The sequence below is a fragment of the Petaurus breviceps genome, unplaced genomic scaffold, assembly GCF_028583685.1.
Source record: "Petaurus breviceps papuanus isolate PSGF00001 unplaced genomic scaffold, PetGlider_PUasm1.0 90919, whole genome shotgun sequence".
NCBI lineage: Eukaryota > Metazoa > Chordata > Mammalia > Diprotodontia > Petauridae > Petaurus > Petaurus breviceps.
The window spans coordinates 36142367-36169059 of record NW_027187378.1 but is presented as its reverse complement, the minus strand read 5'-3'; the positions used below and the strand labels follow the sequence as shown (position 1 = coordinate 36169059).

The following is a 26693-nucleotide window of genomic DNA, read 5'->3' as shown; positions in this document are numbered from 1 at the left end:
CCAAAGCGAAATCACTTTTATAGATTCATAACAAAAAAGATCTACAAGGAACTAGGCAAGAATACATCCACTTACCAACCATGGCGCTAACTTCGCCGGCCATCAGCGTTTCCACTGTTTCATTGTATAGGTTCACGTCAATGATACCTTTTCGAATAGTCTCTCCCACTTTTGCTCCTAACAATACTGAGCCCGTCGTTTCAAATATTGATGCCAAAATGCAAGCCTGCTTCAAGGTCACCACGCCAGAGCCCACAGCTGTGCCAAAGGAATTGGCCACATCATTTGCACCAACGGAAAATGCCAAGATAAAGGCTATGATAAAGCCCAAAATGACCATCCATAAGTAATCATCCATAGCCATTTTTGCAAGTGGACTGCAGGGGTTTTTCTTTTGTAGAAATACTTAAATAAACCAAGCTTGAGGTTTTGTAAAAACCTTGTAAGGTAGAGTTCTTGTAAACAGAGATTTTGCTCTGGAAAGTGCTGGATAGTGTTAGAGCCTGAGCAAACTGCTAACTGCTGGTTCTCAAACTATTGTCTGTACAGTTTGTTTGGTTGTGTTCAGTCAGCAGTAAAACACATTCCATATTTTTCTCTGAGACTAGAAACGCTGTGATATCCCCTCCTGTAACAAAAAGAGAAGCAAAGAAATCAATTACCCTAAGCAACCTGTAACAATCCGTTCTTTCATAAATAAATGTTTTAAGCCTACTAATGGGATCTAACTTGGCATGTGACACTTTGAACCATAGTGCAATTCAAGTAAGATTATAATTAGGTCAATGCAAAAAGAAACACTAGCTTCTAATGGGATCATCGATGTCTAGATCATACATTATTACCATATTTTGGAATGGGAAGTTTTAATGTATTGAAGTTTTAATTTTACAATTATAAAAATAAATATGACTTATGGTTCTGAGAAGTGAAAGACAAAAAGATAGATAAATTAGGACTTCAACATAAGTAATAATTTTCTAGAATGAGAATTCTCAACCATTGTTCTAGAGCAGAAGTTGATAATCTATTGTGGGGAGGGACAAATATGGACTTCTACCCACAAGCAATAAAACTTTATTTTAAAATGTAAAAACCATTCTTAGCTCATGGACCTTATAAAAACAGACAGCAGGCAGTGACAATGTGTGTGTGTGTGTGTGTGTGTGTGTGTGTGTGTGTGTGTATATATGTATATTATATATATATATTTTGCTATGCAGTAGAAAAATGAAGAAAGGAGTATATCTTAAAATTAAGTAAATGACAATATAATCATAAACACTTAAAACAGGAATTTATTTACTTACTCATCTATTTATCTATTCATTACTGGATGAACAAGGAACAGATTTATTGTTGGGCAGTATGTTGTAGTGGGTTATACAGAAGAATATTTTGATAAATGGTCAAAGGACATGAACAGATAGTTTTCAGAAGAAGAAATCAAAGCTATCTATTGCCATATGAAAAATGCTCTAAATCACTATTGAAAAGAGAAATGCAAATTAAAACAAGTCTGAGGTACCATTTCATACCTGTCAGATTGGCTAATATGACTGAAAAGAAAAACAGAAAATGTTGAAGGGAATATATAAAAACTGGGACACTAATGGATTGTTGATGGAGTTGTGGAATGATCCAACCATTCTGGAGAGTAATTTGGAACTATGCACAAAGGGTTATAAAACTGTGTATAGCCTTTGACCCAGAAATACCATTACTATGTCTGTATCCCAAAGAGATCAAAGAAAAAAGAAAAAGTCCTATGTGTACAAAAATATTTATAGCAGCCCTTTTTGTGGTGGCAAAGAATTAGAAATTGAGGGGATGGCCATCAAGTTGACCATCAAGAGCTAGTGAGCAGGATCCTTTCTGGAAAACTTGGGAAGATTTACATGAACTGATGCAATGTGAAGTGAGCAGGAAAACATTATACATAGCAATAGTAATACTGTACGATGATCAACTATGAATGACTTAGTTATTCTCAGCAATACAATGATACAAGACAATTCTGAAGGACTTATGATGAGAAATGCTTTCCATCTCCAAAGAAAACTGATGGAAGTCTCAATGCAGATTGAAGCATATTTTCTTTCTTTTTCTTGTTTTGTTTTGTTTTTTTTGTTTTTTGGTCTGTGTTCTCTTCTGCAACATGGTTAATATGGAAATATGTTTCACATGACTGTATGTGTATAATCTATATTAAAGTGCCTACCTTCTCAAGAAGGGGGGAAGGAAAGAAGGGAGAGAAGATAGAACTCAAAAAAAAATTTTAAATGAATGTTAAAAATTTTTACATGTAATTGAGAAAAAATAAAATAAAAACATTCTTAAAAAAATAAGAGTGTTGTAGTCTAGAGCACTGTAATTGCAGGGAGAAGACTCAGATTTGAGTTCCAGCTTGCTGGGTGCTAACCGTGCAACCATGGGCAAATCATTATGGCTTTCTAAATGAAAGTTTCCTCATCTGCACAACGAGGACAATAATATATACTTTACCTATCTCACATCATTTCTGTGAAGTTCACATGAAATAATGTGTATGAAAATCTTTGTAAATGCTAAAATTCTATACGAATCCAAGTTTTAAAAAAAATCTGTGTATTCTCTGTATTGCACTTAGCAAAGAGCCATAAAAATATAGAGTATCATATAATAATGATGATAATGATGATGATGACAGCTAGCATTTACATAGTGATTTAAGGTTTGCAAAGAGCTTTAAAACTATTATTTAATTTTTTATCTTCACAACACACCTAGGAGGCAGGTGATGAGGAAAGTGAGGTAGAGAGAATTTGACTGACAAGTACTGACAAAAATGTTCTTTCGCTCATTGGGCAAACATTTGTGGAGTGACTACTCCACGCAAGGCGCTGTGCTGGGACTGTGGGGATGTGAAGAAGGACAAGATGGACAGAATGTCATTGCTGATAAATACTTTCATCCCAATTCTGCTGGTCCTAAAATGTTTCCAATATTTGGCACCTCAGAGGCCAACCCATACCCCTTCTAGAACATGTGAACAAGTCTGGGCAGGCAGCCTTTACTAGAACATCTGGTGCTTACTTACTTCCTGAAGTCTCTACTTCACTTTGGGAGAATGCTCATTGCTAGAAAGGGTTTTCTTATTATTAAACCAAAAGACTACTTACTTGCAACCATTTCTCTTAGTTCTGACCCACGTGAAGAAGGAAAAAAAGGCTAATCCCCATCTCCCACAAAATGGGCTTCAAATGTTAGAATATATTAATAATTGGTTATTATGTGCCCAGTAAGTCTTCCTTAGGGGGCAGCTAGATGGCTCAGTGGATAGAGCACTGGGCCTGTAGTCAAGAAGACCTGAATACAAATCTGGCCTCATACATTTCCTAGTTGTGTTACCCTGGACAAGTTGCTTAACCTCTGTTTGCCTTGATCTACTGGAGAAAGAAATGGCAAACCACTCTGGCATTTTTGCCAAGAAAACCTCATGGACAGTAAGGTCCACGGGGTCACAAAGAGTCAGACACAAGTCTTTTCTAGGCTAAATATTCCTGTTACTTTCAAGTGAAACTCACATGGCACCAACCTGTTGGCTTCCTCTAAATGTTCTCAATCTTATCCATGTCATTCCTGAAATTATCTTTTAAACCCGAACATATTCCAAATGTAATCTAAGAGCAGAATATGATCACTTTTCCTGGTCCTAGACACTCTTACTGAAATCAGATATAACATTTGCTTTTTTAGCTGCCATAGCAACCTGTGGAATTTCTCATCAACTAAAACCCCTACAGGGTTTTCTCAGGTAAAATGCTATCTATTTATGCCTTCTCCATATTAGATTGACTTTTTGAAACCAAACTTTGTATTCATCCCTATTAAATTTCATTTTATTAGAGTTTGCTCAATGTGCTAGCCTGCAGAGATGTTTTTGGATATAACTTAGTAATCCAACATATTGGATTTAACCTTCCCAGCTCTGTGTTACCTGCAGATCTGATAACTGTGACACCTGTACCTTTATTCAAGTCACTGGTCAAGTGCTAAATACAATGACATTAAGTACTATGTCTTATTTACACTTATTATATCATCCAGGGCCCAGTCAGGCTTTGAATATAATAAATATCTATTCAACAAACATTATGCACCTCTCATGATGGAGGTGGGTAGACCCTAAGGGGAGAATTTATAGGATAATATGGATGAAATTCATACATGGTAGAAAGGTGTGGATGAGTTATAATCTTAATCCTTGAAGAATCGTGGTATTATCTAATCATGGCTTACAGTATTACACCTTTGGGAAATATTTATAGGTAAAAATGGCTGGGTCAGAAAGTTTTCTTCACTGTCTTTCCCCTTTCCCCAGACCACCTGCAGCAGGCCAGGGCCCTGACTCACTGTACACCTTGGCCCGCTGGTGATGCTAGTGCAAAGGACTTGCTACCTACCACTCCCAACATTCACAAATGTATGCACACGCACATACACCCATAGCAGAAAGAAAGATTCCGTAATAACTGACATTCAGATACAGTTCATTTATTCAAGTCTGAAGAGACACTTTTTTTTGAAGGGGGAGGCAAGGCAATTGGTGTTAAGTGACCTGCCCAAGATCATACAGCTAGTAAGTGTGTCAAGTGTCTGAGGCCACATTTTAACTCAGGTCCTCCTGACTCCAGTGCCGGGGCTCTATTTGCTGTGCCACCTAGGTGCCCAATGAAACACTAGATATACATGATCTCATTTGATTGTCAGCTTCTGCTACTTGGCAGGTTTTTCACCTTAGCCCTCCCAGGCCAAATGCTACTCATCCCCTAGGACTGGTTGGAAAAAGCATCCAAGTTTTTTTTTTTTCAAGGATCTAGAGCTGAATTTCTACTGCTCTCATTTTTAGGTAGGATTAAAAGGATAATGACGCTTCATTTCATCTTCTCTGTAGTGTAGGTTACAGTCTATTTCCCCCTCTGGCTATGGATGGGTGAGCTGGAATATCTTTCTTCCAGACAAGAAGACTTCTTCCTTGCTTTTCTTGCCTGATCTTATAAAAAAAAAAAAACATAGAAGATTTCTTCTTGGCAACAGTAGCTAACTAATACAGAAGGTATTGTTTAACGTACTTTAAGATTCAGGATACTGATTTGAATAGATCAAGTTTGGATTAACCACACTCTTCATTATTTCACTAAAAATGTCAATTTCAGGTACTTGAAAATACAGATAATTCTGACACCTGCCTTAAACACCTTTAAACAGCACATATACATATGTAGTATATACACAGTTTTGTTTTACATCATAAGCAATGCCAGGGATGGCAGGTCTACAGAGAAGGTCACAATCTTAGAGAGGGGAAGAGTAGAAAATTGAAAAGCAGATCAGAGGGAAAAGCAAAAGAGCCAAGAGTGAAATATGGTTAAAGAAGTTACAGGGTGACAGGAGAAGGCTACCTCTGATACTCGGTTTCCTCAGTACCTATCTCAAAGGGTGGGACTCAGAGGAGGTGAGATGTGTAAGGAGTCCTTTCCAAACATGAAAGCTTTATATAAATATCAGTTATAATTACTACTGGAGAAGAGAATCAAAAGTGAGGCTGAAGCCGTAAAGAGGAGAGATGAAAGATAGCCACAAAGGATACCCAAAGGATGAAATGCAAAGGAATTTCCATTCAGTCCCCTATAAGTTGGAAAAGAAGTGCCAAGCACAGTTTTCCAAGTACAGGGCAACAGCTACACTGTACCATATATGGTGCACTTTCTAAGATTCCAGCTACCTCTACATCAGAAGAGTTACTTGATGTTTCAAAGTGATGCTTCTCTGATTAGGGGATCTGTCTCACATCCCTCAACCTTTAGTTGCTTCCCCTCTTCTACATCACATGTTCTTCCCAAAACAGTAGGTCATATTTAGCCTGTAAAATGAAATGTGAGGTTTATTTTTAGTTAAGTACTGATATAGAAATTAGGGGGCAGTCCCACTTCTTTGTAAAGGTGGGAGTCCAGGGTATGGAGCATTCCATATGTCGGATTTTTTCAATTTTCAGTTTTACTAATTTTTTTCTTCTTTTTAAGTTTTTCTTTTCCTATTCTTATATGGCTGTGTGGGAGGAGTTAGGGGGAGAAATATGGGGGAAAATCTGGGTGATATAAAAGCAAAATATCAATTAAAATCTATTTAAATTAAATAAAAATCTACTTAAATTAAAATCTATTTTAAAATAGATTAAATCAATTAAAATCTATTTTAAAGTAATTAAATCTATTTTAAAATCTATTAAATTAAAATTAAAACATTTTTTAAAAAAGGAAGCAGGAACTATTTGATTAATAATATATTACAATATACTATTATAATAAATAACTATTTAATTAATAATTATTTATTAATTGTCATCCTACAGCCAGGTGAGGTGGTGGAGAAAGAGAGACAGAGAGAGAGAGAAAGAACTATCTTAAGTGGACAATAGCTTTTTTGTGCTCTTCTCTAACAGGCAATGTTATGGATGGCAAACCTGTATGTATTTGTTCCCCTCCTCTAAAGACCTCCTCCAAAGCCTCATTGTGCTATGGAAGTGACCCAAGGCTCTCAAAGTTACATCAATGAAGACACAGCACTGGCAAACTTCACCAAGCAGGAAAGAATGTGAGCAGGGACGCCCCAAGATTAGATCACTTGACATTCAAGGACCAAGCTAGCTAAAGGAAGAGAGGTTCATTAACAGAAACTTGGTCACCTGGGGGTGGTTTTTTTGGTTTTGTTTTTATTTTTTATTTTTGGCCAACCCATGAAGATGTTTACGAAGGCATATAGGAGTAGTGACCTGTATCATTGGAGGAAGTACTCATGATGATGAGATTACTATTTTTGCACTAGAATAATAGCTAACATTTATATAATACTTTAAGGGCTGCAAATAACTTTGCATACATTGTCTTATTTGAAGACCTTATGCCAGTCTTAGGACATAGGTACTAGAGTTATTACAGAAGAGAAAATGAAGCTTAGACAGGCTAAAAGATTTGCTCATGGTCATACATATTAAGTACTGGGGCAGAATTTGACTTTGTGACTCCAAGTAGCACTTTCCCCCCTATAACAAACTGAATTGGTATAATTTAAAAGATATTTTCCTTTCCTAAAATACCAGCTTAGCCCCCAAGAAAGGTATGGGAAGGAATGATATAATTATTAAATACAACTACACAAAAACAAAGTACTGCCACTCAAACTACACTGTAATACAACCAAATTTAACTCTCCAAGCAACATTCTAGCAGAGAGTTCTTCAAGAAACAATAAACACTTATTATGTCCCTACTGTGTGCAGGGGCTGACTAGGTGCTGAAGGAAAAACAAAATTTACCCAAGACATGATCCTTTCCTTCATCAAGTTATCTAGAAGAATCTAGACGAGGGATAGGGCATAAACACAGGTTAAGTATAATATGAAATGTTAAATGGTGAGCGAATTAGAGAAACACAAAGCAAAGTGTTAAGTGAGTTCTTGTAAGAAAGATAGTGTTATCGGTGGGGAAAAATATTATGGAAGGTTTTGTGAAGGTGGCATCTGAATTGGGCTTGGAAGGAAAGGAAAGAAGGAAGAAAGGAAGAAAAAAGGCATTTATTAATCACCTACTATGTGCCGGGAACTGTGCTAAGCACTTTAAGAATAGAATCTCATTTGGACCTCAGAACAACCCTGGGAGATGAGTGGTATTATTATCATCCCCATTTTACAGCTGAAGAAACTGAGGCAACGTGACTTGCTCAGGGTCAGATAGCTAGTAACATCACATTTGAACTCAGGTCCTCCTGACTTCAGGCCCACTGCTCTATCCCTTGTACCACCTAGCTGCCTCCAGCAGACCTTGAAGTATGGTCTTTAGCAATCTGTCCAATTCTAGATTTATCCCTTTGTTTATCTTTTGGTTAAATATAACCAAATCTGAGAGAGAGACATTAACGTCTCCTACAATTACTGTTACTATATCTTCTTTGTAATTCTAATAATTTTTCTCTCTATTAATTTAGAAGCTATGGCAATTGGAGCCATGCCTACCAAATGCAAACCAACTGCCAATGAACAGCCACCCACAGGGCAGGCAAGCCAGTCTAGCTGAAGACGCGAGGCATCTAGAAAGAGAAATAGGAGGCAGAAAGTGCCAGGCAAGTCAAACCACCACCACCACCACCTTGACTACCATCTCCCCTCAGACCCTGATGGAGCCAGCCTAGGACCCTGAACCTACGAGGCACGGGACCCCAGAACTACCAGCTCTGTTTCCTGTTTATCTCCTGCAGCCATCATCGAGGGAAGAAATCATTGCAGAGAGGGAGCCCACCTTCCTCATGACCACTAGCGACAGCTGCTGACCAACTTCAGTTAACAGGTAGAGAAGTCCAAGAGGTCTGGGAATGGAAGCACCCCTGAGACCATTAAACCTCTTTTAAGTCTAGTCCTCAAAGCTATCATCTGGGGAAACAACTCCTATGGAGAAGGGGCCGGCCTTCCCCACCAACTACAAACCAAGTGCCACCCAAAGGGCAGGAAAGCTAGTCTAACTGATGCAACAAGCCCCCCAGGGAAAGATAGGAGGCTATGCCAGGCAAGTCAAACCACTACCACCCCTGTGACTTTGACTACTATCTCATCTCAGACCCCAATGAAAACAGTCCAGTGCCCTCAGCTGTCATCCTGGGAAGCCACCCCTGCTCCTGCAAGCACCAAAGCCACAGCTACTGAAGATCCAGCAAAGAAAGTGCTTGTCCCCAGTCATTAGCACCATCAAATGGTTCAACCTCAGAAACTGATAAGATTTCAACGATGAATATGACATTAAATTAGGGGAATTACCACGTCCTGAGGCTATGACTCTGAGAACCATGGTACCCTTCCTCTCTGACTTGCAGCTGAAACCCCACATATGGATTCTCTACCCCAGTAGACTATGAACTCCTTGAGAGCAAGGACTACCCTACTTTTACATTTATATTCCCAGTGTTGTGGTGGGGGCTCTGCCCACCCAAAAACTGTTGGGGTTTCATAATGTGTTGTAGTGGAACCATCTCAAAGAATTCAGAGTCAGACCACCTCTAATCCAAGTATAGGCATTTATTGAGATTGATGCCTCTCATGAAGCAGCCTAAGTTCCCAGAGAAACCAGCAACTTCAGAGAAAGCAAGATGGATTTTTATAAGGTAAAGATGCTCATTACACAATCAAAATTTACATAGACTATAGGAATATGATTAATATTAAAAAGGCAGGAGGAATTTGTTAAAGGATTAGGTAATGGAGGAGGGATCCCTTCTGTGGTTTGCTGGGTAAACATTCTGGTCATGCTGCCCTCCAACTGGCTAGCTATTGTGGTCCTGTCTGGTCGAGACAGATAGTTAGGTATTGTGGTCCTGTCTTGGGTTAGATGGACGATGTGATTGTGATTGAATACAAGAACACACCTGTTTCTGTGGGAATGGGTCTAGGGGCAGTGACTAGGTAGAGGCAGTAGCTGGGTTCGCATTACATGGACCCACCTGCTGTTTCTGAGAGAACTAAGACTTCAAGGACACACCTGTTGTTCCAGTGAGTTGAGGCATATATGAGGAAGTTAGGACAATGGTGAGGGGTTAGGTAGGTACAGTGGGGCCTATGATGAAGTTAGAATTATTAGGGCTAGGGGCAGCTTTATTAGGATTCCATCACCAGCACTTAGCACACTGCTTTGTACACAGTGTTTTATAAATGCTTTTCATTCATTCATATAAACGTATTAATGATATTGATTTGTTTTCTCTAGCTTCTTTTAGCATAATGTAATTTCCTTGCTAATAATACCTATATTGTCAATTTTGTTTTTTGCTTGTCTGACAGTGTGACTGCAATTACTACTTTTTTTGATTCAGCCCAGGCATAGAAAATTTTATTCCAGCCTAGGAGATGTGAAGAAATTCAGTAGGCAAAGGCAGGAGGACATCACAAGCCTAAGTATGAAGGTATGGCAAGAGGATAGTATAGAGAATGTTTGGATGACAAGGAGTAGTCCAGACTGCTGAAACATAAAGTATATTAAATAGATTAATACAGATAAGGCTGGAAAGGTAGGGTAGCACCAGATCATGAAAGACTGGAATGCCAATCTAAGAAGTCTCAATTTTACTTGGTAGGCAACAGGGATCCTATGAAGATTTTTGAGCAAGGAAGGAACATGAATTAAGTTTATTCATAAAGATTAAACTATCATCTATACAAAGTAAGGACTGAAAGGGAAAGAGAATAGAATTGGGAAGAAGTAGCAGGTTATTTCGATAGCTCAAATGGGAATCAATGAGGGTTCTGGTAATGGAGGGTATTGGTAATGGAAGAAAAGAAGAGGGGACAGATAGAAGGTCTGTCACAGAGGTGGAGTCAACAGAATTTGATAAGTAATTGGCTATGAGAAGGGATAAAGAAGACTCAAAGATAGCACCAACAAGATGGCAGGATTCTTGAAAACAGAGACAAAATATGTTCTTCTGTTCATATCCCTAGCACCCAGGGTCCTTAATAAAGGTCTACTGAATGGGAAGACTGGGAGAATGGTGGTACTACAGAAGGTGACATAATAGGAACTGTTACAGGCAGCAAGAGATGCTAACTAAGAAGGGAGGATGATGGCCTGCTCTTCTGGGCCTTAAGAGTAAAAGTGGAAAGCAGGTGATAAAGAGGAGAGTCACTGCATGGCATCAAACTTTTCAGTGACGTGGGAGGCTAAGTCAGTTAGTGCACTTAAGGATTTGAAAAGATGAAAACATTTGGAGCAGCCACTGTGGGAAATGAGATTACTCAGTCATCTAAAATTGCTGCAGATCAGGGAGGGCCCAGATGCACCATCTTCAGACTGCTGATAGCTCATGCAAGGAGTCAAGAGGGAAGGAAAAACACTTCTGGTTATTAAGAGTTTTCTGCAGAGTCCCAGAGGAGAGGAAAGCAGGCACTGCTGCTCCCTGGCCAGTGGCGAAAGAGACAATGCTATTTCCTCCACAGATCAGCAGGCTGAAATCACTTCAGAGAAGATGTTTTGCATTTTGGCAGGAGAAACAGAAATTGACTTTCGCAAAGATCCTATTCTGAAGTGTCATTATAAAATCCTGGTAATGGGGTGTGTGGCACAAAGTTCCAAAGGCCCTACCAAGCTGGGGAGGCAACCAGATACTCAATTCTTCACATGTTAAAACAAAAGTCTCATGGGGATTCAGGTAAAGAAAGCTTGAAGACAACAAACACTTAGAGTACACAATAAAATGGTCATCTTCATATTCAATAATTCTAACTCCAGAAAGCAGACTCGGTCTATTGCTAGGACCGCAACTCTCATGGTAGTTATTTTACCTGGTGTGTAAAGAAGTACCATACTCCTTTTTATTTGTGCCAGATTATCATTTTCAAGCTTCAAAGAGACCCTGTAGGTCTAATATTCCAAAATCTGGCAAACAAGAATGGTATCTAATAATCACCTATTTAATTTCATAGATATGTACTCTCAACTTTTCTTTCCTGTAATCACCATTTGTTAGTCTACTGGTATAAAGATCCTATCCCTTTGTTCATTTTGGTTATTCTTATTTTTTTTAAATAATATTTTGTTTCCCCCCAATTACACATAAAGACAATTTTTAACATTAAGCTGTTCTTATTTTTTTTTAAATAGCTAGCATTTATATAATGCTTGGAGGTTTGCGAAGCATTTCACAAATATTATCTCATATCCTCCAATAACCCTGGGAGACAGGTGTCATTACCCTCATTTTACAAATGGAAAGATTGTTCATATAGGGATATTAAATATGAAGCCTTGATTCTAAATGTGTGTTATTCTGAGCTCATCTGCCTTACACAGGACAAAAATATCTTGTGCTTCTCTTTGAATTGACAGAGAAATTCTTCCCTGCACAATGATTGTTTTTATCTATATTCCTTAAGGCTTTTGTGTTACTCTAAAAAAGGTCAGTCATATTCGAACCAAAAAATCAGACTGTAATTTTAAAGACTAAAAAGGACCCCCAATACTCATATTTTTATGGAGATGACTTACAAGATAGATTTTTAGGCTCCAATTCAAAGCAAGTTATCTGCAGAAGTGAACCCTGAATGGAATCTAACAAGGAAATTTAAAAAGTACAGCTCCCAATGCCATATTATGTAAATGGAAACATTTTAGAGTTAGAAATCACATCCTCTACTGATCTAGTACTGGATAAGAAGGTGCTTATTTACAGACAATAGCAGAATAAGTATTTTTTTGCCCAAGAAGAGGAAAAATGAAAAATATTAACAGTTCCTTGCCTCTTACAAAGGCAAATAAATACATCTGGTATTTATATATATATAAATACACCACCACCACAATAAAAAACAAAGGCAGAGATTAAGGCACAGAAATTCATGGCTTGCCCAGGATCACAGGGATAGTAAGAATTTGAGGGGATTTTGAACAAGGACCTTCCCGATTCCAGGTCTAGAGCTCTATTATGCCATCCAGCTGCTCTGGACCTTCTTCATTTCCATTATGTTTATCCCGAGGTGTAACATCAATATTCGATGTTCAGATGGACCACAGTTGTGTAACAGGATGAAAAATATTTTGTTTGTAATGCCCTTCTAAGTCTTTTATACTCGGCATATTCCAAGTATGAATATTACTTGGATAACTCCAAGTATTTTAGAAGTATTTTATAAGAAACAACACACAATAAAATCAGAGTAGTAGAATTTTAAAGATGAAAGGAAGTTTAGAAGTCATCTTAATCCAACTCCCATTCTAGAGACTAGGAAACTGAAGCCCAGAGAGATTAAAACCATTACGAATAGCTTCATAAATCTGTAAGGTAGCTCATCATATAATGAGTATAATTTAGATTATTTTTTCCCTAAATGTATTACCCATAGAAGAAAAAAAACCTAACATGATACTAGCAAGCATGAAAAAAAAAACATGTAGAAACCACTAAGTTAACATTGATGGTAGCTTTCATAAGAGTATAATTTCCATTTTGTGTGGTGGAGGAAGGTGAAAAGAGGGTAGTCCAAAAGTCCCTGACACCCTCATAGTATCTAAGGACTTGAGGAGGAGAGGAAAGGGAGTTGTTGAAAAAACCAATTTCCCCAACCCTGTAGTCTTGTCCTCCACTACAGTGGGGAGTGAGAAACCCACCACTATCAGAGATTCCTATCTGATGGTGGTCCTCAGAAAATGACTACATTGATGCTTAGAGAGAAAAGGAAGAGAGTCAGTTCAATGGAATGAACGCGATCCGAGGTTTTGAATTTTGGATTTGCTCCCTCTCCTCACCTTTGGAGTCATCTCACCCCTGAGCCTATCTGGAGTTCGAATAGATAAACTCTAAGATGCCTTCTAAAGGCCATGATGCTATGATTAAATTAGGTAAAATGAAAGGAGTTAGAATAACAAAGAAGAGAGGAAAGAGAGGTGACAAGTGAAAAGCTAATTTAGCTCAGTCTTGGAGACTGGTCTGCCTTGGGAGGTAGTGACTTCTTCCCGACTGGAGGTATTGGAGCCCAAGGCTAGAGGAGCATCTCTTATGAGGATTATAAAAGCATCATCTGCATCCTGTGTGAAGCAGGACCCTCCTTTCCACTTCTAGGTGTTTATATGAAATAGTCATAAAGAGGTTCATCATCTCTCCTAAGAATCTTTTGCAAGGAAAAAAAAAAATTGACGTCTCAGCTAAAGTAGCTAAGTATTTTCTCCCCTCCCCCACCACGTGTCGATGTACCTAGGAGTGAACTCCTAAAGGACAGCCATGGAACCGCAGAGAGATGACCATCTTATACAATTGCCTCTGGGTAGCAGGTTTGAATATCTCTCAAGAAGTTTTTTGCATTTTTGTATTTCTGGTTTGCATTTCTGCTGCAAACATTTTTCTCTTTCTAATATAACATATTCTTCTGTTTTCACTGTCCAGAGTGACATCTCCTCAAATTACTGGTTATATCTTTTTTTTAAATGGATGAAGATTTTCCTTGAGCCAGTCACTTTACACATAGAATACATTTCTACTGCCCAACACTGTGACAAAACTCTGATAGTAGGTACACTGTCTCCTCAGATAACTTTTTCTAATCCCGTGCTCTGGATGTTGGGCTGTTCGGCTTAGTTCCAAGAGCTATATTGGGGAAATACTTTGGTCTCAGCCACTATTTTAAAAAGGAACGGTTCTGTACATAAATAGATATCTTTGTCCTCACCTGTCTCTTTATTTCCTAACTATAATGAACCCCCCCCCAAAAAAAACACTGAACACTACTTATATAAAACCCTGATATTTTACATAATAACAATACTAATATAAGTGGGAAACTTGCCAGATGAAAGTTTTTATCTTAATCATTTTTCATGCTTTGCTATAAAGTACTCTATTTTCTTGTCCTCATTCCATGAATTCTTAAGCAGCTGTTTTTAGGCAGTGGCCCAAACAAGACATGGAAGAAATAATTATTAAATTGACTTGGCCAGCCTCTTTCTTCTTGCTATATGAGAATATCTGTTCTAGTCTATTAAGAACTGAATCAGAAGTCAAAAAACTAGACTTACCTTTATCATTCATCTGCCAAATCAACACTATAGAATTAATTTTTTACCTGCGGACACACTAACATTTTTACATGATTGTAAAAATTTCAACATAACAGTTTCCTCCACTCCCATTGTTAATGCTTCCACCCTCACCATTTCCCTCCTTACCACTATTTCTCTTTCAGTGCAATGAGAGATTATAGACTTCTGTTTATGGTCTTATCTCAGAGTTTCATGAGAGTCTAACCATATATATACATATATATATTTATATATGTATATATATGTACACACACACATATATATATAATATTGGGCTTTTTAATCCACTCTGAATTTTTCTGGGGTGTAGGAAAATTTATTGGCTATGATAAATGATCTCGGATAAATTATTTGACCATTTGCAAATAAGAATCTAAAAACCAACCAAACAAAAGCTTCTCCATATTTATTTCCTAGAGATTTTAAAAGGGTGCAATAGTTTACTTAATTTGCTTTGATTTTTTTTGTTGTACTTTATAAATATATTATTTTATTTTGTTTTTTAAAACTGCAAGAGCCCGAGTAGGCAAAAAGTAACTCTGTTTGTGTGTGTGTCGGTGTGTATTTGTCTCAAAACTGTAGTATTATTCTGCCATGGCAAGGAATGGTGCTTTCTCATACAATGGAACCAGTTATTAAATGCAGGCTGTCAGCAACCCTAATCCTCCTTGTGGGTAGAGGTTTGGGGAGCAAATATAAGAATAAATCACAGAACATTGGAAGGAACCCTTCAGGCTGTCTCTAGCTCCACTCATACCAGTATAAGAATCCCTTGTAGAACATATGGAAGAAAGGGTCACCCAGCTTTTCCTTAAAGACTTCCAATTGGGGGGGAATGCGTAACTTCCCAAAACTGGTTAAGATGTTCGTCCCTATATCAAGTCCAAATAGGCCTCTTTGCAATTCCCACCCATTGTTTTGCCCTCTGGGGCCAAGCAAAACAAAGTGAACCTTTCTTCTACTCAACAGTCTTTCAAACTTGAAACCAAACTATAAAATAGTTATAGGAGAATGGTGGGCTATATCTTTCTCAACTGTTACAACTGACTACAGAACAGAAATTATAATAAAAGATAAAGTAGAGAATTTTGATTATTGGAGAGGTTGAAGTTTTTGACACATACTCAAAAATCAACACAACTAAAACAGTTTAATCAAAACCACTCCCTGCTTACCCACCCCCTTCTGAATACAACATCATTTAAATTACTTACTTGCAAGTGTCTGTCTTAAGAGGCTGTAAAAAATCCAAACTTTGGACCTCTTTAATTATGAGCTTCTTCTGGCACAAGGAATCACTCTTGAATCATTCCTCTTCAGGTAGAACCTTTGTATCTTTCTAATCCTCATAGGCAAGTGTCCCTGAGCCTGGAGATTCCATAACCTAGTAGTCAGAGGCAGAACACAGAAGAGAAGTCAATAGAAGTAAAGGTGGCAAGAATTGAAGACGAGAACAAGAGTGGCTGAGTTGGAGGACACAGTCTACACCTCTCCACTGCCCAGAAGTGTATCAGATTCCAGTTAGGGGCAATACCCCCTCCCTGCCTAGGTACAAAAGCACAGACCACTCAGAGGCAGCAGGCTGGTTCGGACGGTGACAGCACATCCCAGCAATTCTCTCTCTGCTACGCCAGCTGCCATTTCAATTTCAAATCAAAGCCTACAGCATGAGACCTTGTTTTCAAAATTATTATAAAAGATGATATCATCTCATAAGCCCTTACCCCACTGTGCTAACACCACTCACGACACACTCTCTAACTTTTCTAATCCGTGGTGAAAGATGGTAAAACAAAACAGACTCACTTAATCCAAAATCCTAATCTCAGGGCCATCTTCTTCTCATGATATTTATCTCCTCTTTCTTCCACCTTAATTCTATAATATCTGAAAATGGTTTTTTTCCCTGCTCTTATACCTTTAAGAGAAAAAGTGAATAGTCATGTTTCTTTTTCAATTTAGGAGGGAAGGGAATTAAAAAAAATTCAACTGGCAAAGAATTTTAATTCACTCAGTTTTAATCACTCTAATTATTCCCTCTAGAAGTGGCATTCAATATGTCTGTGTTCACGCTGAGACCATGGAAGTTTTTTGATTAAACTAAGTTGAAAGTGCTTGGCTGAGGGGACAGGCTGAGGTAGCCACCATAGTGTCACTAGGAGCACTACCAGGTCGGGGTCTTTTATGTCAAAGGATTGAGATGCATTTTTCCCCACCAGGGAAAAGGGAAATTAACCTGTTGAGAGTATCTCTGAACTTCCACATGGGTCAAGAAACACTATATCTTGGGGCAGCTAGGTGGCGCAGTGAATAGAGCACTGGCCCTGGAGTCGGGAGGACATGAGTTCAAATCTGACCTTGGACACCTAACACAAAAACTAGCCATGTGACCTTGGGCAAGTCACTTAACCCCAATTACCCAAAAACCCCTAAAAAAAAAAGAATTTAATTTCAGCTTAGGGACAGCCAGGCAGCACAGTGAGTAAGAGCACCAGCCCCAGAGTTGGGATAACCTGGGATCGAATCTGGGCTAAGATACTTAGCACCACTCCCAGAAATAACTGGCCGTGTAACCTTGAGCAAGTTACTTAACCCCAACTGCTTTAAAAAAAAAGAAAAGAAACACTGTATCTAGATGTCACTCACCTTGCAAAAGATAAAAGAGAGGAAAGCAAAACCCTCTGGAATTCCCCACCCTATATTTTATGTGATAAAGAGGGGAGACAAGTCGAGGAAAGGGAGGAAAAACAGATGAGGTAAGAGCATGGGAGACTGAAAGGTAGCAAGATGAAAAGGACAGTGGGAAAACTGGCCTCCTACTAGAGGTGATGAAACTCCTGGGATCCTCCTTTGTGAGAACCCCAGCTTCCAACCCAGGGTAATTCTTCTTTTCTTGGATCTAAGCAAGGAAACCACTGAGACACAGCAAGGTAGCTCAAAGTGTGCCAGCCCAATCAATATGGGATGTGCCTCTCGTTCCTGAAAGCTACCACGGTAGTTAATAATCAAATGTAAGGTATCGGTGCTTGTTTTTGAGTCAATATAAAAAGTCAACTTCATATGTTCCCTGAGTGAGCCTGGGTAACTCAAACCAAGGTCAAGCTTAGAAACAGATTGCCTACAGAGACCTTTCAAATACTCATCCAACTGGGTACATGTTTCACGGTAACAAAGCAGGCTAACAGACAGGACTTTTTGCACAGGTTTCTCTTAAGTCAACTGCCATCAGCACAAACAACATTCACCCAAAATAACCTTCCTGATTGATGGCTGGGAGGTCATCCTGACAGTAATGGCTGAAAGAATTTATGGGACAAGTAAACTCTCACGCTTGCAAGTCATATCATTTCTAGTAAACAGTGGTGTTGTATACTTTGATACTACAGAGATTGGTGCCTTAGAAATACTAGCTAGAGGGCCTGATAGTTTTCATCCCTCATCACTGATACTCCTTAAATAGTCTCTTCGTATCTCAATCTCATGAGATTAGAATACAAACAGTACTTGGAATCAGTTCTTGATCTGGGAGCACGATCCTTTGTGGGATTTAAAATGATTAGACATAATGTCAAAATCAGGGCTTTAATCAGTAAAAAAAAAAAAAATTTAATTCTAAGCTTCAACACCAAATGAAACTGGCATTTCCATATTAACAAAAAAAATGAAGAATGCTTCATGAATTTACATGTTATCCTCATACAAGGGGCCGTGCTATTTTCCGTATCATCCTACTTTTGGTATATGCGCTGCTGAAGTGAACATTTTAATCAGTTTTTTAAAAAATATGCTGGATTCCCCCTCTTCCTTTGCCAATCACGGGCACATTTCCCAGCCTCTTCTCCTTTTACCATCCAAAAACTATTGGGTCTGACATGCAGCCTAATTTAGGACCTGATCAGGGGAGTTTTGGCATACATGGTCCAAAGACAAGATGGACTCTTACAAGGTGCCTCTCGAATCCTAAAGTACAGCTTCATCCCTAATTGCTAGCATTGTACCTAATTGGTCCAATGTCCTCTTTCTTGGGGCAGCTAGGAGGTCCAATGGATAGAGCACTGGACCTGGAGTCAGGAAAACCTGAGTTCAAATCTAGTCTCAGTCATTGACTTGCCGTGTGACCCCAGGCAAGTCACTTAACACTGTTTGCCTCAGTTTCCTCATCTATAAAATGAGCTTGAGAAGGAAATAGCAAACCACTCCAGTATCTCTTCTAAGAAAACCCCAAATGGGGTCACCAATAGTGAGACATGACTGCAAAATGAATGAACAACAACAAACACTGCTTTCTTGTGCCCTGGAGATGTTGCCACAACTGCTTCCAACAAGGGAGCTGGGCCACCTCTGATAAGCCAGATCCCAAAGTGACAGACCAAGTGTCCATGTTTCTATCAGACTTGATGCTGCGTCATCTAAGAAGAGACAACAGGAAAAGTGCTATGTGCAAACTTTAAAGCACAACAGAAATTACTACCATGACTGTTGTCGTTGAAGTCAAGAGAGGGGGGTTAAAATCATTGCTCTGACACTGATGGCTTCCCCTCTCTGTGCCTGACGAGAAGACATGGATGGATCTGGACCTGTGGCATAGCTCTCACTGCCCAACATAATCCTTTCCCCCAAACCTGGCTCTTCCATATTTCACTGGCATCCTTCCACTCTCTCACTACCATGCTGTCATCTTAGGCTCCTCACTCTCTGGCCAGATCTTGTTGGTTCTACCTCCACACCTCTGAATCGTGGCCCCTTCTCTCTGGCCGCACTAACTCTACTTTAGTGGAGATCCTCGTCACCTCTCACCTATGTTACAACTGCCACGGCTCCCTGCCTCAGGCCTCTCCTCTCCACGAGCCAGCCTCCCCATGGGCCAAAGTGATCCTCAGGAAAGTCACTTCTGAGCATAGAGCTACCCTGCTCAAACTCCAGTCACTCCCCATCGGTCCTAGAATTCAGTACTGTTCCATCCATTTACTATTTCTATGTTCATGTAAGTTTTATAATGCTCACAACTGTTAGTATAACAGAATACATATGTTTATAAATAAGTATATATACATACATACACACACAGATACATAGACACACACACAGGGAATATGTGCTCGTGTCCAAATTTTATATTTTTGGAGGGGGAAGGCAAGGCAATTGTGGTTAAGTGATTTGTCCAAGGTCACACAACTAGTATCAAGTGTCTGAGGCTGGATTTGAACTCAGGTCCTCCTGACTAGTGAATAGGCCAGTGCTCTATTCACTGTGCCATCTAGCTGACCCCCCCCCCAATTTTTTTTAATTTTATTTTTCTCTAATAAGGGAAGTGATAAAAAAGACTGAAGGTCACTTCTCTAGAGAAAACTTGACACATTATCTTATCTTTTAATCTACAGTTTAGAAGTCATTTAGTATGATATACATTGTAGAGATGTGTATATATAATATATACATACATATACACATCATATATACACAGAATCTATATACACATGCCTCTATATAGTTATAAAGAAAAATTAAACTGCACAATAACAACCTGACATCTAGCATTTAAACATCACTTTAAGGTAAAGTGTTTTATAAATATTATCTCAATTTTATCTTCACAACAACCCTAGGAGGAAGGTGTTGTTATTATCTCCATTTTACAGATGAAGAAACTGAGGCATGCATGGGGAGGTTAAGTGACTTGCCCAGGATCCCACAGCTAGTAAGCATCTGAAATCAAATTTGAACTCAGGATCTCTGGACTCCAAGTTCAGCGTTACACCATCATGCTACCTAGCTGCCTCAGAAGTTTTTCCATGCATCCTGTGAACTAAGAACTGACAATATGATATATAATATAATATAATTATATGATACAACAATATAATGACAGTAGTATCTCCACATGTGCTACTTTTCTCCCAGTAATACACTCAACCTGAGTTTAAATAATTATAACTACTGCCAACATTTATTATGTTCCTGTTTTCCAGTTGTTTTAGTCATATACAACTCTTGGTGACCCCATCTGGGGTTTTCTTGGCAAAGATATGGTTTACCATTTCCTTCTCCAACTAATTTTACAGATGAGGAAACTGAGGCAAGTAGGGTTAAGTGACTTGCCTAGAGTCACATAGCTAGTAAGTGTGTGAGGCCAGATTTGAACTCAGGAAGATGAGTCTTCCTGACTCCAAACTGGGCACTTTATCCATTATACTTCTTAGTTGCCCAATTAAGTCCCTATTATGTGCAGAATATTGTACTAGGAGCTGAAACCCACACAAAGTTTAGATAGAACATAGTCCCCATTATGGAGCTTACAGTCTAGTAGGTGATAAGACACCAAGACAGAGAACTATAAATACATGAAAAATACATTTAAACGTCACAAAAACAAAATGCTATTTAAAGGAGAAATATTACCAGCCAGGGAAGGTGTGCAGAAAGCAGGGCAGGTTTCTTGGAGGAAGTGGGATTTAAAAGGCTAAGTGAAAATTTGACAGGCAAATGGGGGAAGAAAGGAGATTTCAGGTACTGGGTACAATATAAGAAAAGATATGGAAGTATGAGAGTACATTATGTGTACAGAAGGAGCCAGGAATCCATAATAGAGTAAGTGGAGCACAATAATTAAAGGACTGGGAAGGCAAAGTGATAGAAAATTGTGGGAGACCTTGAATGCCAGGTGTAGCACCCTGAACTTGATTAGAGGTAATAAGAAGGCATAAAGGATTCTGGAACAGAGGGGTGACATCAGACCTCTAGGTAAGAAAGAAGATTTTGTTAGTGTTATGTAGCACGGATTAGAGGCTACACATCTCCAAGGGAGATTTGTAATGACAGCCTGTCCTAGAAGAGTGGTTGTAGTCGGAATCAAAGCGGGAATGTACCTGAGAGCTGGTATGAAGACAGAACTAATCCAAAGGTTTCTTCCAATTTAAAAATCTATTTGGGCCCAAGTTTTACATTTTCCAAACCTGACAGGGGGTCACTAGGCTTGTGGATCAAGGCAGGGAGTGTAGAGGAACCTGTTTCCGAGCCATAAGAATTTTATGGAGCCTGGATAAACCAAGATAAGCTATCTTGCCTATTGGAGCTGCCTTTTCTAACTTGAAAGACCATTAAAATATTCTGTAAATATACCACCAATTACAGGCAGGGGAGGTTATTTCCATTATTACAAATTTAAACCTGGATTTTACGGAAGTACTAAATACCTAATGTGTCTAATGCTGTAATGAATCCAATGCTAAGACAATTCTCTAGGCCTATAAATGCCAGAATAGTTAATAATCTGCATTGGCAGAGAGTTTTCTCACTAGGAGTAAGACTAGTGAGACACCAATGAAAACAAGTGACTGTCGCCCCTCCCCTCTTCCCCAAAAGGCAGAGAGCTTCATCTTTGGAGAGAGCAGTGGTATACATCTCTGCTTAAACAGCACTGCTGACAAGTGTCCTCAAAGAACCCTTTTTTCTTCATTAGCTTCAGAAGCATGTATGACAGTGCTAGGTGCTGGCTTAAATATCTCAAAGAGGCAGCCTCCGTGTTTTGTTTACAACCTAAGGCAAGACTACATTGTCAAAGAACAGTGCATTAAAAACACCTCAACAAGTGCACAAAAACATATTAAACATAACAAATTTATGTTATGAGCGTCTGAAAAGGTCACAACACTTAGTGGGTTGCTAAATAAAGAGGAAAGAAATCTTGGGGAGTCACAACCTAATGAGTAATAATTTTGTTGTTGTTCAGTCAAGTCCAACTCTTGGTGACCCCCTTTGGGTTTTCGTAGCAAAGATACTAGAGTGGTTTGCCATTTCCTTCTCCAGCTCATTTTGCAGATGAGGAAACTGAGGCAAACAGGGTGAAGTGACTTGCCCAGGGTCACACAGCTGGTGAGTGTCTGAGGCCAGATTGGAACTTAAGAAGATGAGTCTTCCTGACTCTAGGTCTAGCACTCTATCCATTGTACCACCTAGAATAGAACCGCCAAAATACTTACACTTGAGCTAATTCCATACACAGGCCCTGGTCCTTGGAATTACTTAAAGTGACAAGAAATTCCCTACTTCAGCCCCTGTACTGCTGGTAAGGTTCCTGGGGTTCCTTCTGTGGAAGACAGGTATCATTGCTGACATCACTAGATCTGGGGATTTTTGTAGCACCCTTTCTCCTTCCCAACCAAAGGAAATGATTGACTTGAGGAAGGAAGGGTGGAGCAGGTTCTCTCTTAAAGGACAGTGGGTACCCAACATTGGAATGTGTTACTCAGAGATAATATGTAGTTGCCTTCTCTGAAATGGGTTCAAAGAGAAGGCCTACCTCGCAGGGATCCTAGACACAAATGCAATGACTAATGGTCAAGATTAAAGGTGCTCCTTGATTTGACTCCTAACAAGACCTCCCTTCTTGTGGTAGGTCATTTTGAAGGCAGGAGAAAAGTAAGATAAGAGTTCACTTCAATAATGATACCAGAACCATTATGTGACTTTCGTACAGGGATCTTGCTTTCATATACATCATGTTAAAGGATTATTGACATAGTATCAAAGGGAGGTCACAGGAAGAGACCAGAGAGAGAGGTCACTGAGTCCAACTCCTTCATTTTCGAGTTGAGGAAACTGAGGCCCAGAGAAGTTTAATGATTTGACTGTAGTCCCACAACTAGCAAGTGTTTGAGGCAGAAGTTGAACCCCAGAATTATTCTGACTTGAAGTCTGGTCTACTTTGCCACTCTGCCTATTTGAAACAATAATCTCATCTGCCTCTCATGTAAGGCATCTAAGAAACAGGGGTTCGGAAAAGAAATCCTAATTATTATGAGGCTTAGCTGGTGGTTTTTCCCAAGTGATAAAAGACACTGTTGGATCAAAATAATATTGTCTTATAGCCAGAAGAGGCTTTAAAAGGTCATCCCTTGCCTTCAGACAATAACACATTGAAATCCTCCTGGATGAATGCATCAGTGGTCTGGAGAGTCAAGAGTTCTGGATTCTAGTACTAGTACTATTATTAACTAGCTGTGTGACCTTTTTATTACATATTCCTGGGCCTGCTCTCAAGAAGCTGACATTCAATAGGACAGAGGTTTTTAATCTGGGGTCCATTAACTTATTTTGTGTAACATTTTGATAACTATATTTCAGCAGAATGTTTCCTTTGCAATCCTAAGTATTTCATTTTATGCATTTAGAAACACTATTTTGAGACGGGATCCATAGCCCCCACCAGACTGACACAGACTGGCTAAGGTCTCCAGTTATAGAGAAGGAATGCACCAAGGCATATGAGAATATACAAAAGACAGAAAAAGTAAATATATGGTAATTTGGGGGAGGGGACAGATGCTAGCAGCTGGGAGAATAGGAGATGGTACTTGATCTGAGGTTTGAAGAAAACCAGTGATTCTAAGACCCACGAGGGGAAGGGAGAGGGTATTGCATGCAACAGCACAGAGATATTACATGGAATGTGTCATGTGAAGAATGACAAGAGGACAGTTTGGCTGGACTCAAGAGTGTTCAGGAGAATTATGGACGACAAAAATGGAAAGGGAGGTTGGAGCTGGGCTGTGAAGGATTTAAAAAAATGGCAGAAATATTTGTATTTGTTCCTACAGGCAAAAGGTAGCCACTGGTGTTTACTGAGCATGGGAGTACCGTGGTCAAATCTATGCTTTAAGAATATCACTTTGGCAGCTGTGTGGAGGGCAGACTGAAGAGAGGAGCCATATGACAAATAAACAAATATAGAAGGCTACTGTAATAGTCTAGGGGAAAGGTGATGAGGGCCTGACCCAGAAGAGAAAAGGGGTCAGGTGTAAGAAATTCTGTAGAGGGGTGGCCAGGTGGCACAGTGAGTAAGAGGGCCGGCCCCAGTGTCGGGAGACCCGGGATCAGTTCCGGCCTGAGATACTTGGCACCCACACAAAAAATAACTGGCCATGTAACCTTGAGCAAGTTACTTAACCCCAATTGCTTTAAAAAAAATAAAAGTTGGGGTGGCTAGGTGGCGCAGTGAATAGAGCACCGACCCTGGAGTCAGGAGGACCTGAGTTCAAATCCGGCCTCAGATACTTAACACAAAAACTAGCCATGTGACCCTGGGCAAGTCACTTAACTCCAACTGCTCTCCAAAAAGCAAAAAAAAAAAAAAGAAATTCTGTAGAGAAAGAATCAACTAGACTGGGCAAGCAACTAGATGGGGGGTGGGGAGGGAGGAGACAAAGATGACACCAATGTTGTGAATCTGGCTGAGTGAGAGGATGCTGGGGTTCTTGAGAGAGGTAGGGAAGTCTGGAAGTGAGGTGGGTTTGGGAGGAAAAATAATGAGTTCTGGTGTAGACATGTTGAGCTTTGAGATGTTGTAGGATACCTGGCCTGAAATGGAAGGAGGTTCTGTGGAGATGGAGCTCAGGAGTGAGACTAGGCCTGGGTATATAGTAATGAGAGTCATCTGTAGAGATGTGTAGAGATGATAATCTAAATCCTGGGAGCTGGTGTTCACATCACGCAGAACACTAGAACTCCTTAGAACGTAATTTGGTAAGTAAGTGGTGAACCTTTGAGCTCTTTGGCCAATGATTTTATGAAGTGTCTATTCCAGTTTTTAAAGAGTTTCAACAAGGGAGACAATGTAACCTCTCTCAGCATCCCACTGCAATGCTGGGTACCCACTGTCCTTAGAGTTAAGCTAACCCAGGGATGGGGAACCTGTGACCTCAAGGCCACATGTGGCCCTCTAGGTCCTAGGTCCTCAAGTGCAACCGTTTGACTAAATCCAAACTTGGATTCACAGGCGGCCTCAAGGCTGCAGGTTCCCCTCCCCTGAACTAACCCTTCCTTACACTTTGCTGCTATTCCCTGTTCTTTTTATGCTATCCACAGCGGAATAAAAACCAGTCATTCATCTTTTTGTGTGTCTGAACTGGAGGTGATTTAGAGATCATTCTAGTCCTTATTTTACATGAGGAAACTGATGCCCAGTGAAGTTAAAAAAAAACAACACAAAACTTGCCCAAGAATTACTTCATATACTTCAATTGTTACTGAAGGAATTTTTCATCCAGGTTGGAAAATTTCAGTTTCTTGAACCTTTTATATAGGCATCATTGTTCAACTTTTAAATCTTTGGGGTGGGGGGAGGAGTGGGAGTCAGGGGGACCAGGGAGTTCTCCATGAATCTTTGCCAACCTCTCCAAATCTCTGCCATAAAGAGCTACAAGTTGCATACAGCACTTTGACTAAGTCTGTCCCATGCTGAGTACAATGGAAAGGTTGAGTCATAGACCCTTCATGTATTATTACTATTTATTAATACCCAGCACCCATACTTGTTTGACCTACTCTGCTGACTCATGTCAAGCCTACCCCTTTATGTTATATAATAATGCTTGGTAGTTGCCTTTCTTCTAAGAAACTCAAAGCATTTTGCTAACCTATTTAGCTGGACAGATGACACAGCATTCTGTGAAGCTAATGGATGGGGAAACTGAGCCACTGCAAAGTGGAGTGATTCACTCTAAAAAGACCTAGAAAGCCAGCCATGGCACTGAAACTCAAAGCAGAGCTTATCAATATTATCTTTAATAGAGCTCCCACCTATCTTGAGATCAGGAAGAAGTTCATTACATTCACTTAAGGACACAGTGTCCATCTAAATCAAACTTTCTGGATGTGTGTGAGAGAGAGAGAAAGAGACAGAGAGAAAGAGAGACAGAGAGAAGAGAGACAGAGACAACACAGACTCCCTGGGGTACAAAAGAACTGAAACAAGAAAACGGAAATGGTGGCACAACTGAGTCCTCACAAAACTTTTGAGTGGAGGAGATTAGCAGCAATCCCGGGAGAGTTACCTTTTCAATCCATTCTTTTAGCAGAAGCCCACATAAATTGAACATTTAAACAGCCCCCTTTATACCCCAACATTTCTCTCTCCCTCTGTTTTTGTCTCTGTCTCTTTGCCTCTGTCTCTCTCTCTCTCTCCCTCTCCCTCTCTCTGCCTCTGTCTCTCTGCCTCTGTCTTTCTCTCTCTCCTCTCTCTCTCTCCCTCTCTCTCTCTCTGCCTCTGTCTCTCTCTCTCTCTCCCTCTCTCTGCCTCTCTCCCCC

General features: G+C 39.6%; 1 protein-coding gene across 7 annotated transcripts in view; it reads right to left on the bottom strand.

Moving 5' to 3' along the window:
- SLC20A2 (solute carrier family 20 member 2) overlaps window positions 1-26693 on the bottom strand; it is a 116619-nt gene that overhangs the window by 43029 nt on the left and 46897 nt on the right. For 6 of the 7 annotated variants that reach the window (XM_069075807.1, XM_069075806.1, XM_069075805.1 and 3 more), the window contains exons 2-3: window positions 15824-15993; window positions 76-628 (exon numbers count right to left, since the gene is read on the bottom strand). In XM_069075807.1, the coding sequence (XP_068931908.1) occupies window positions 76-364 (289 nt within the window). In that variant the 5' untranslated portion in view covers window positions 365-628; window positions 15824-15993. Of the gene's footprint in view, window positions 1-75; window positions 629-15823; window positions 15994-16174; window positions 16198-26693 lie in introns of those variants that run through there. The other variant, XM_069075810.1, reaches the window with a different exon arrangement.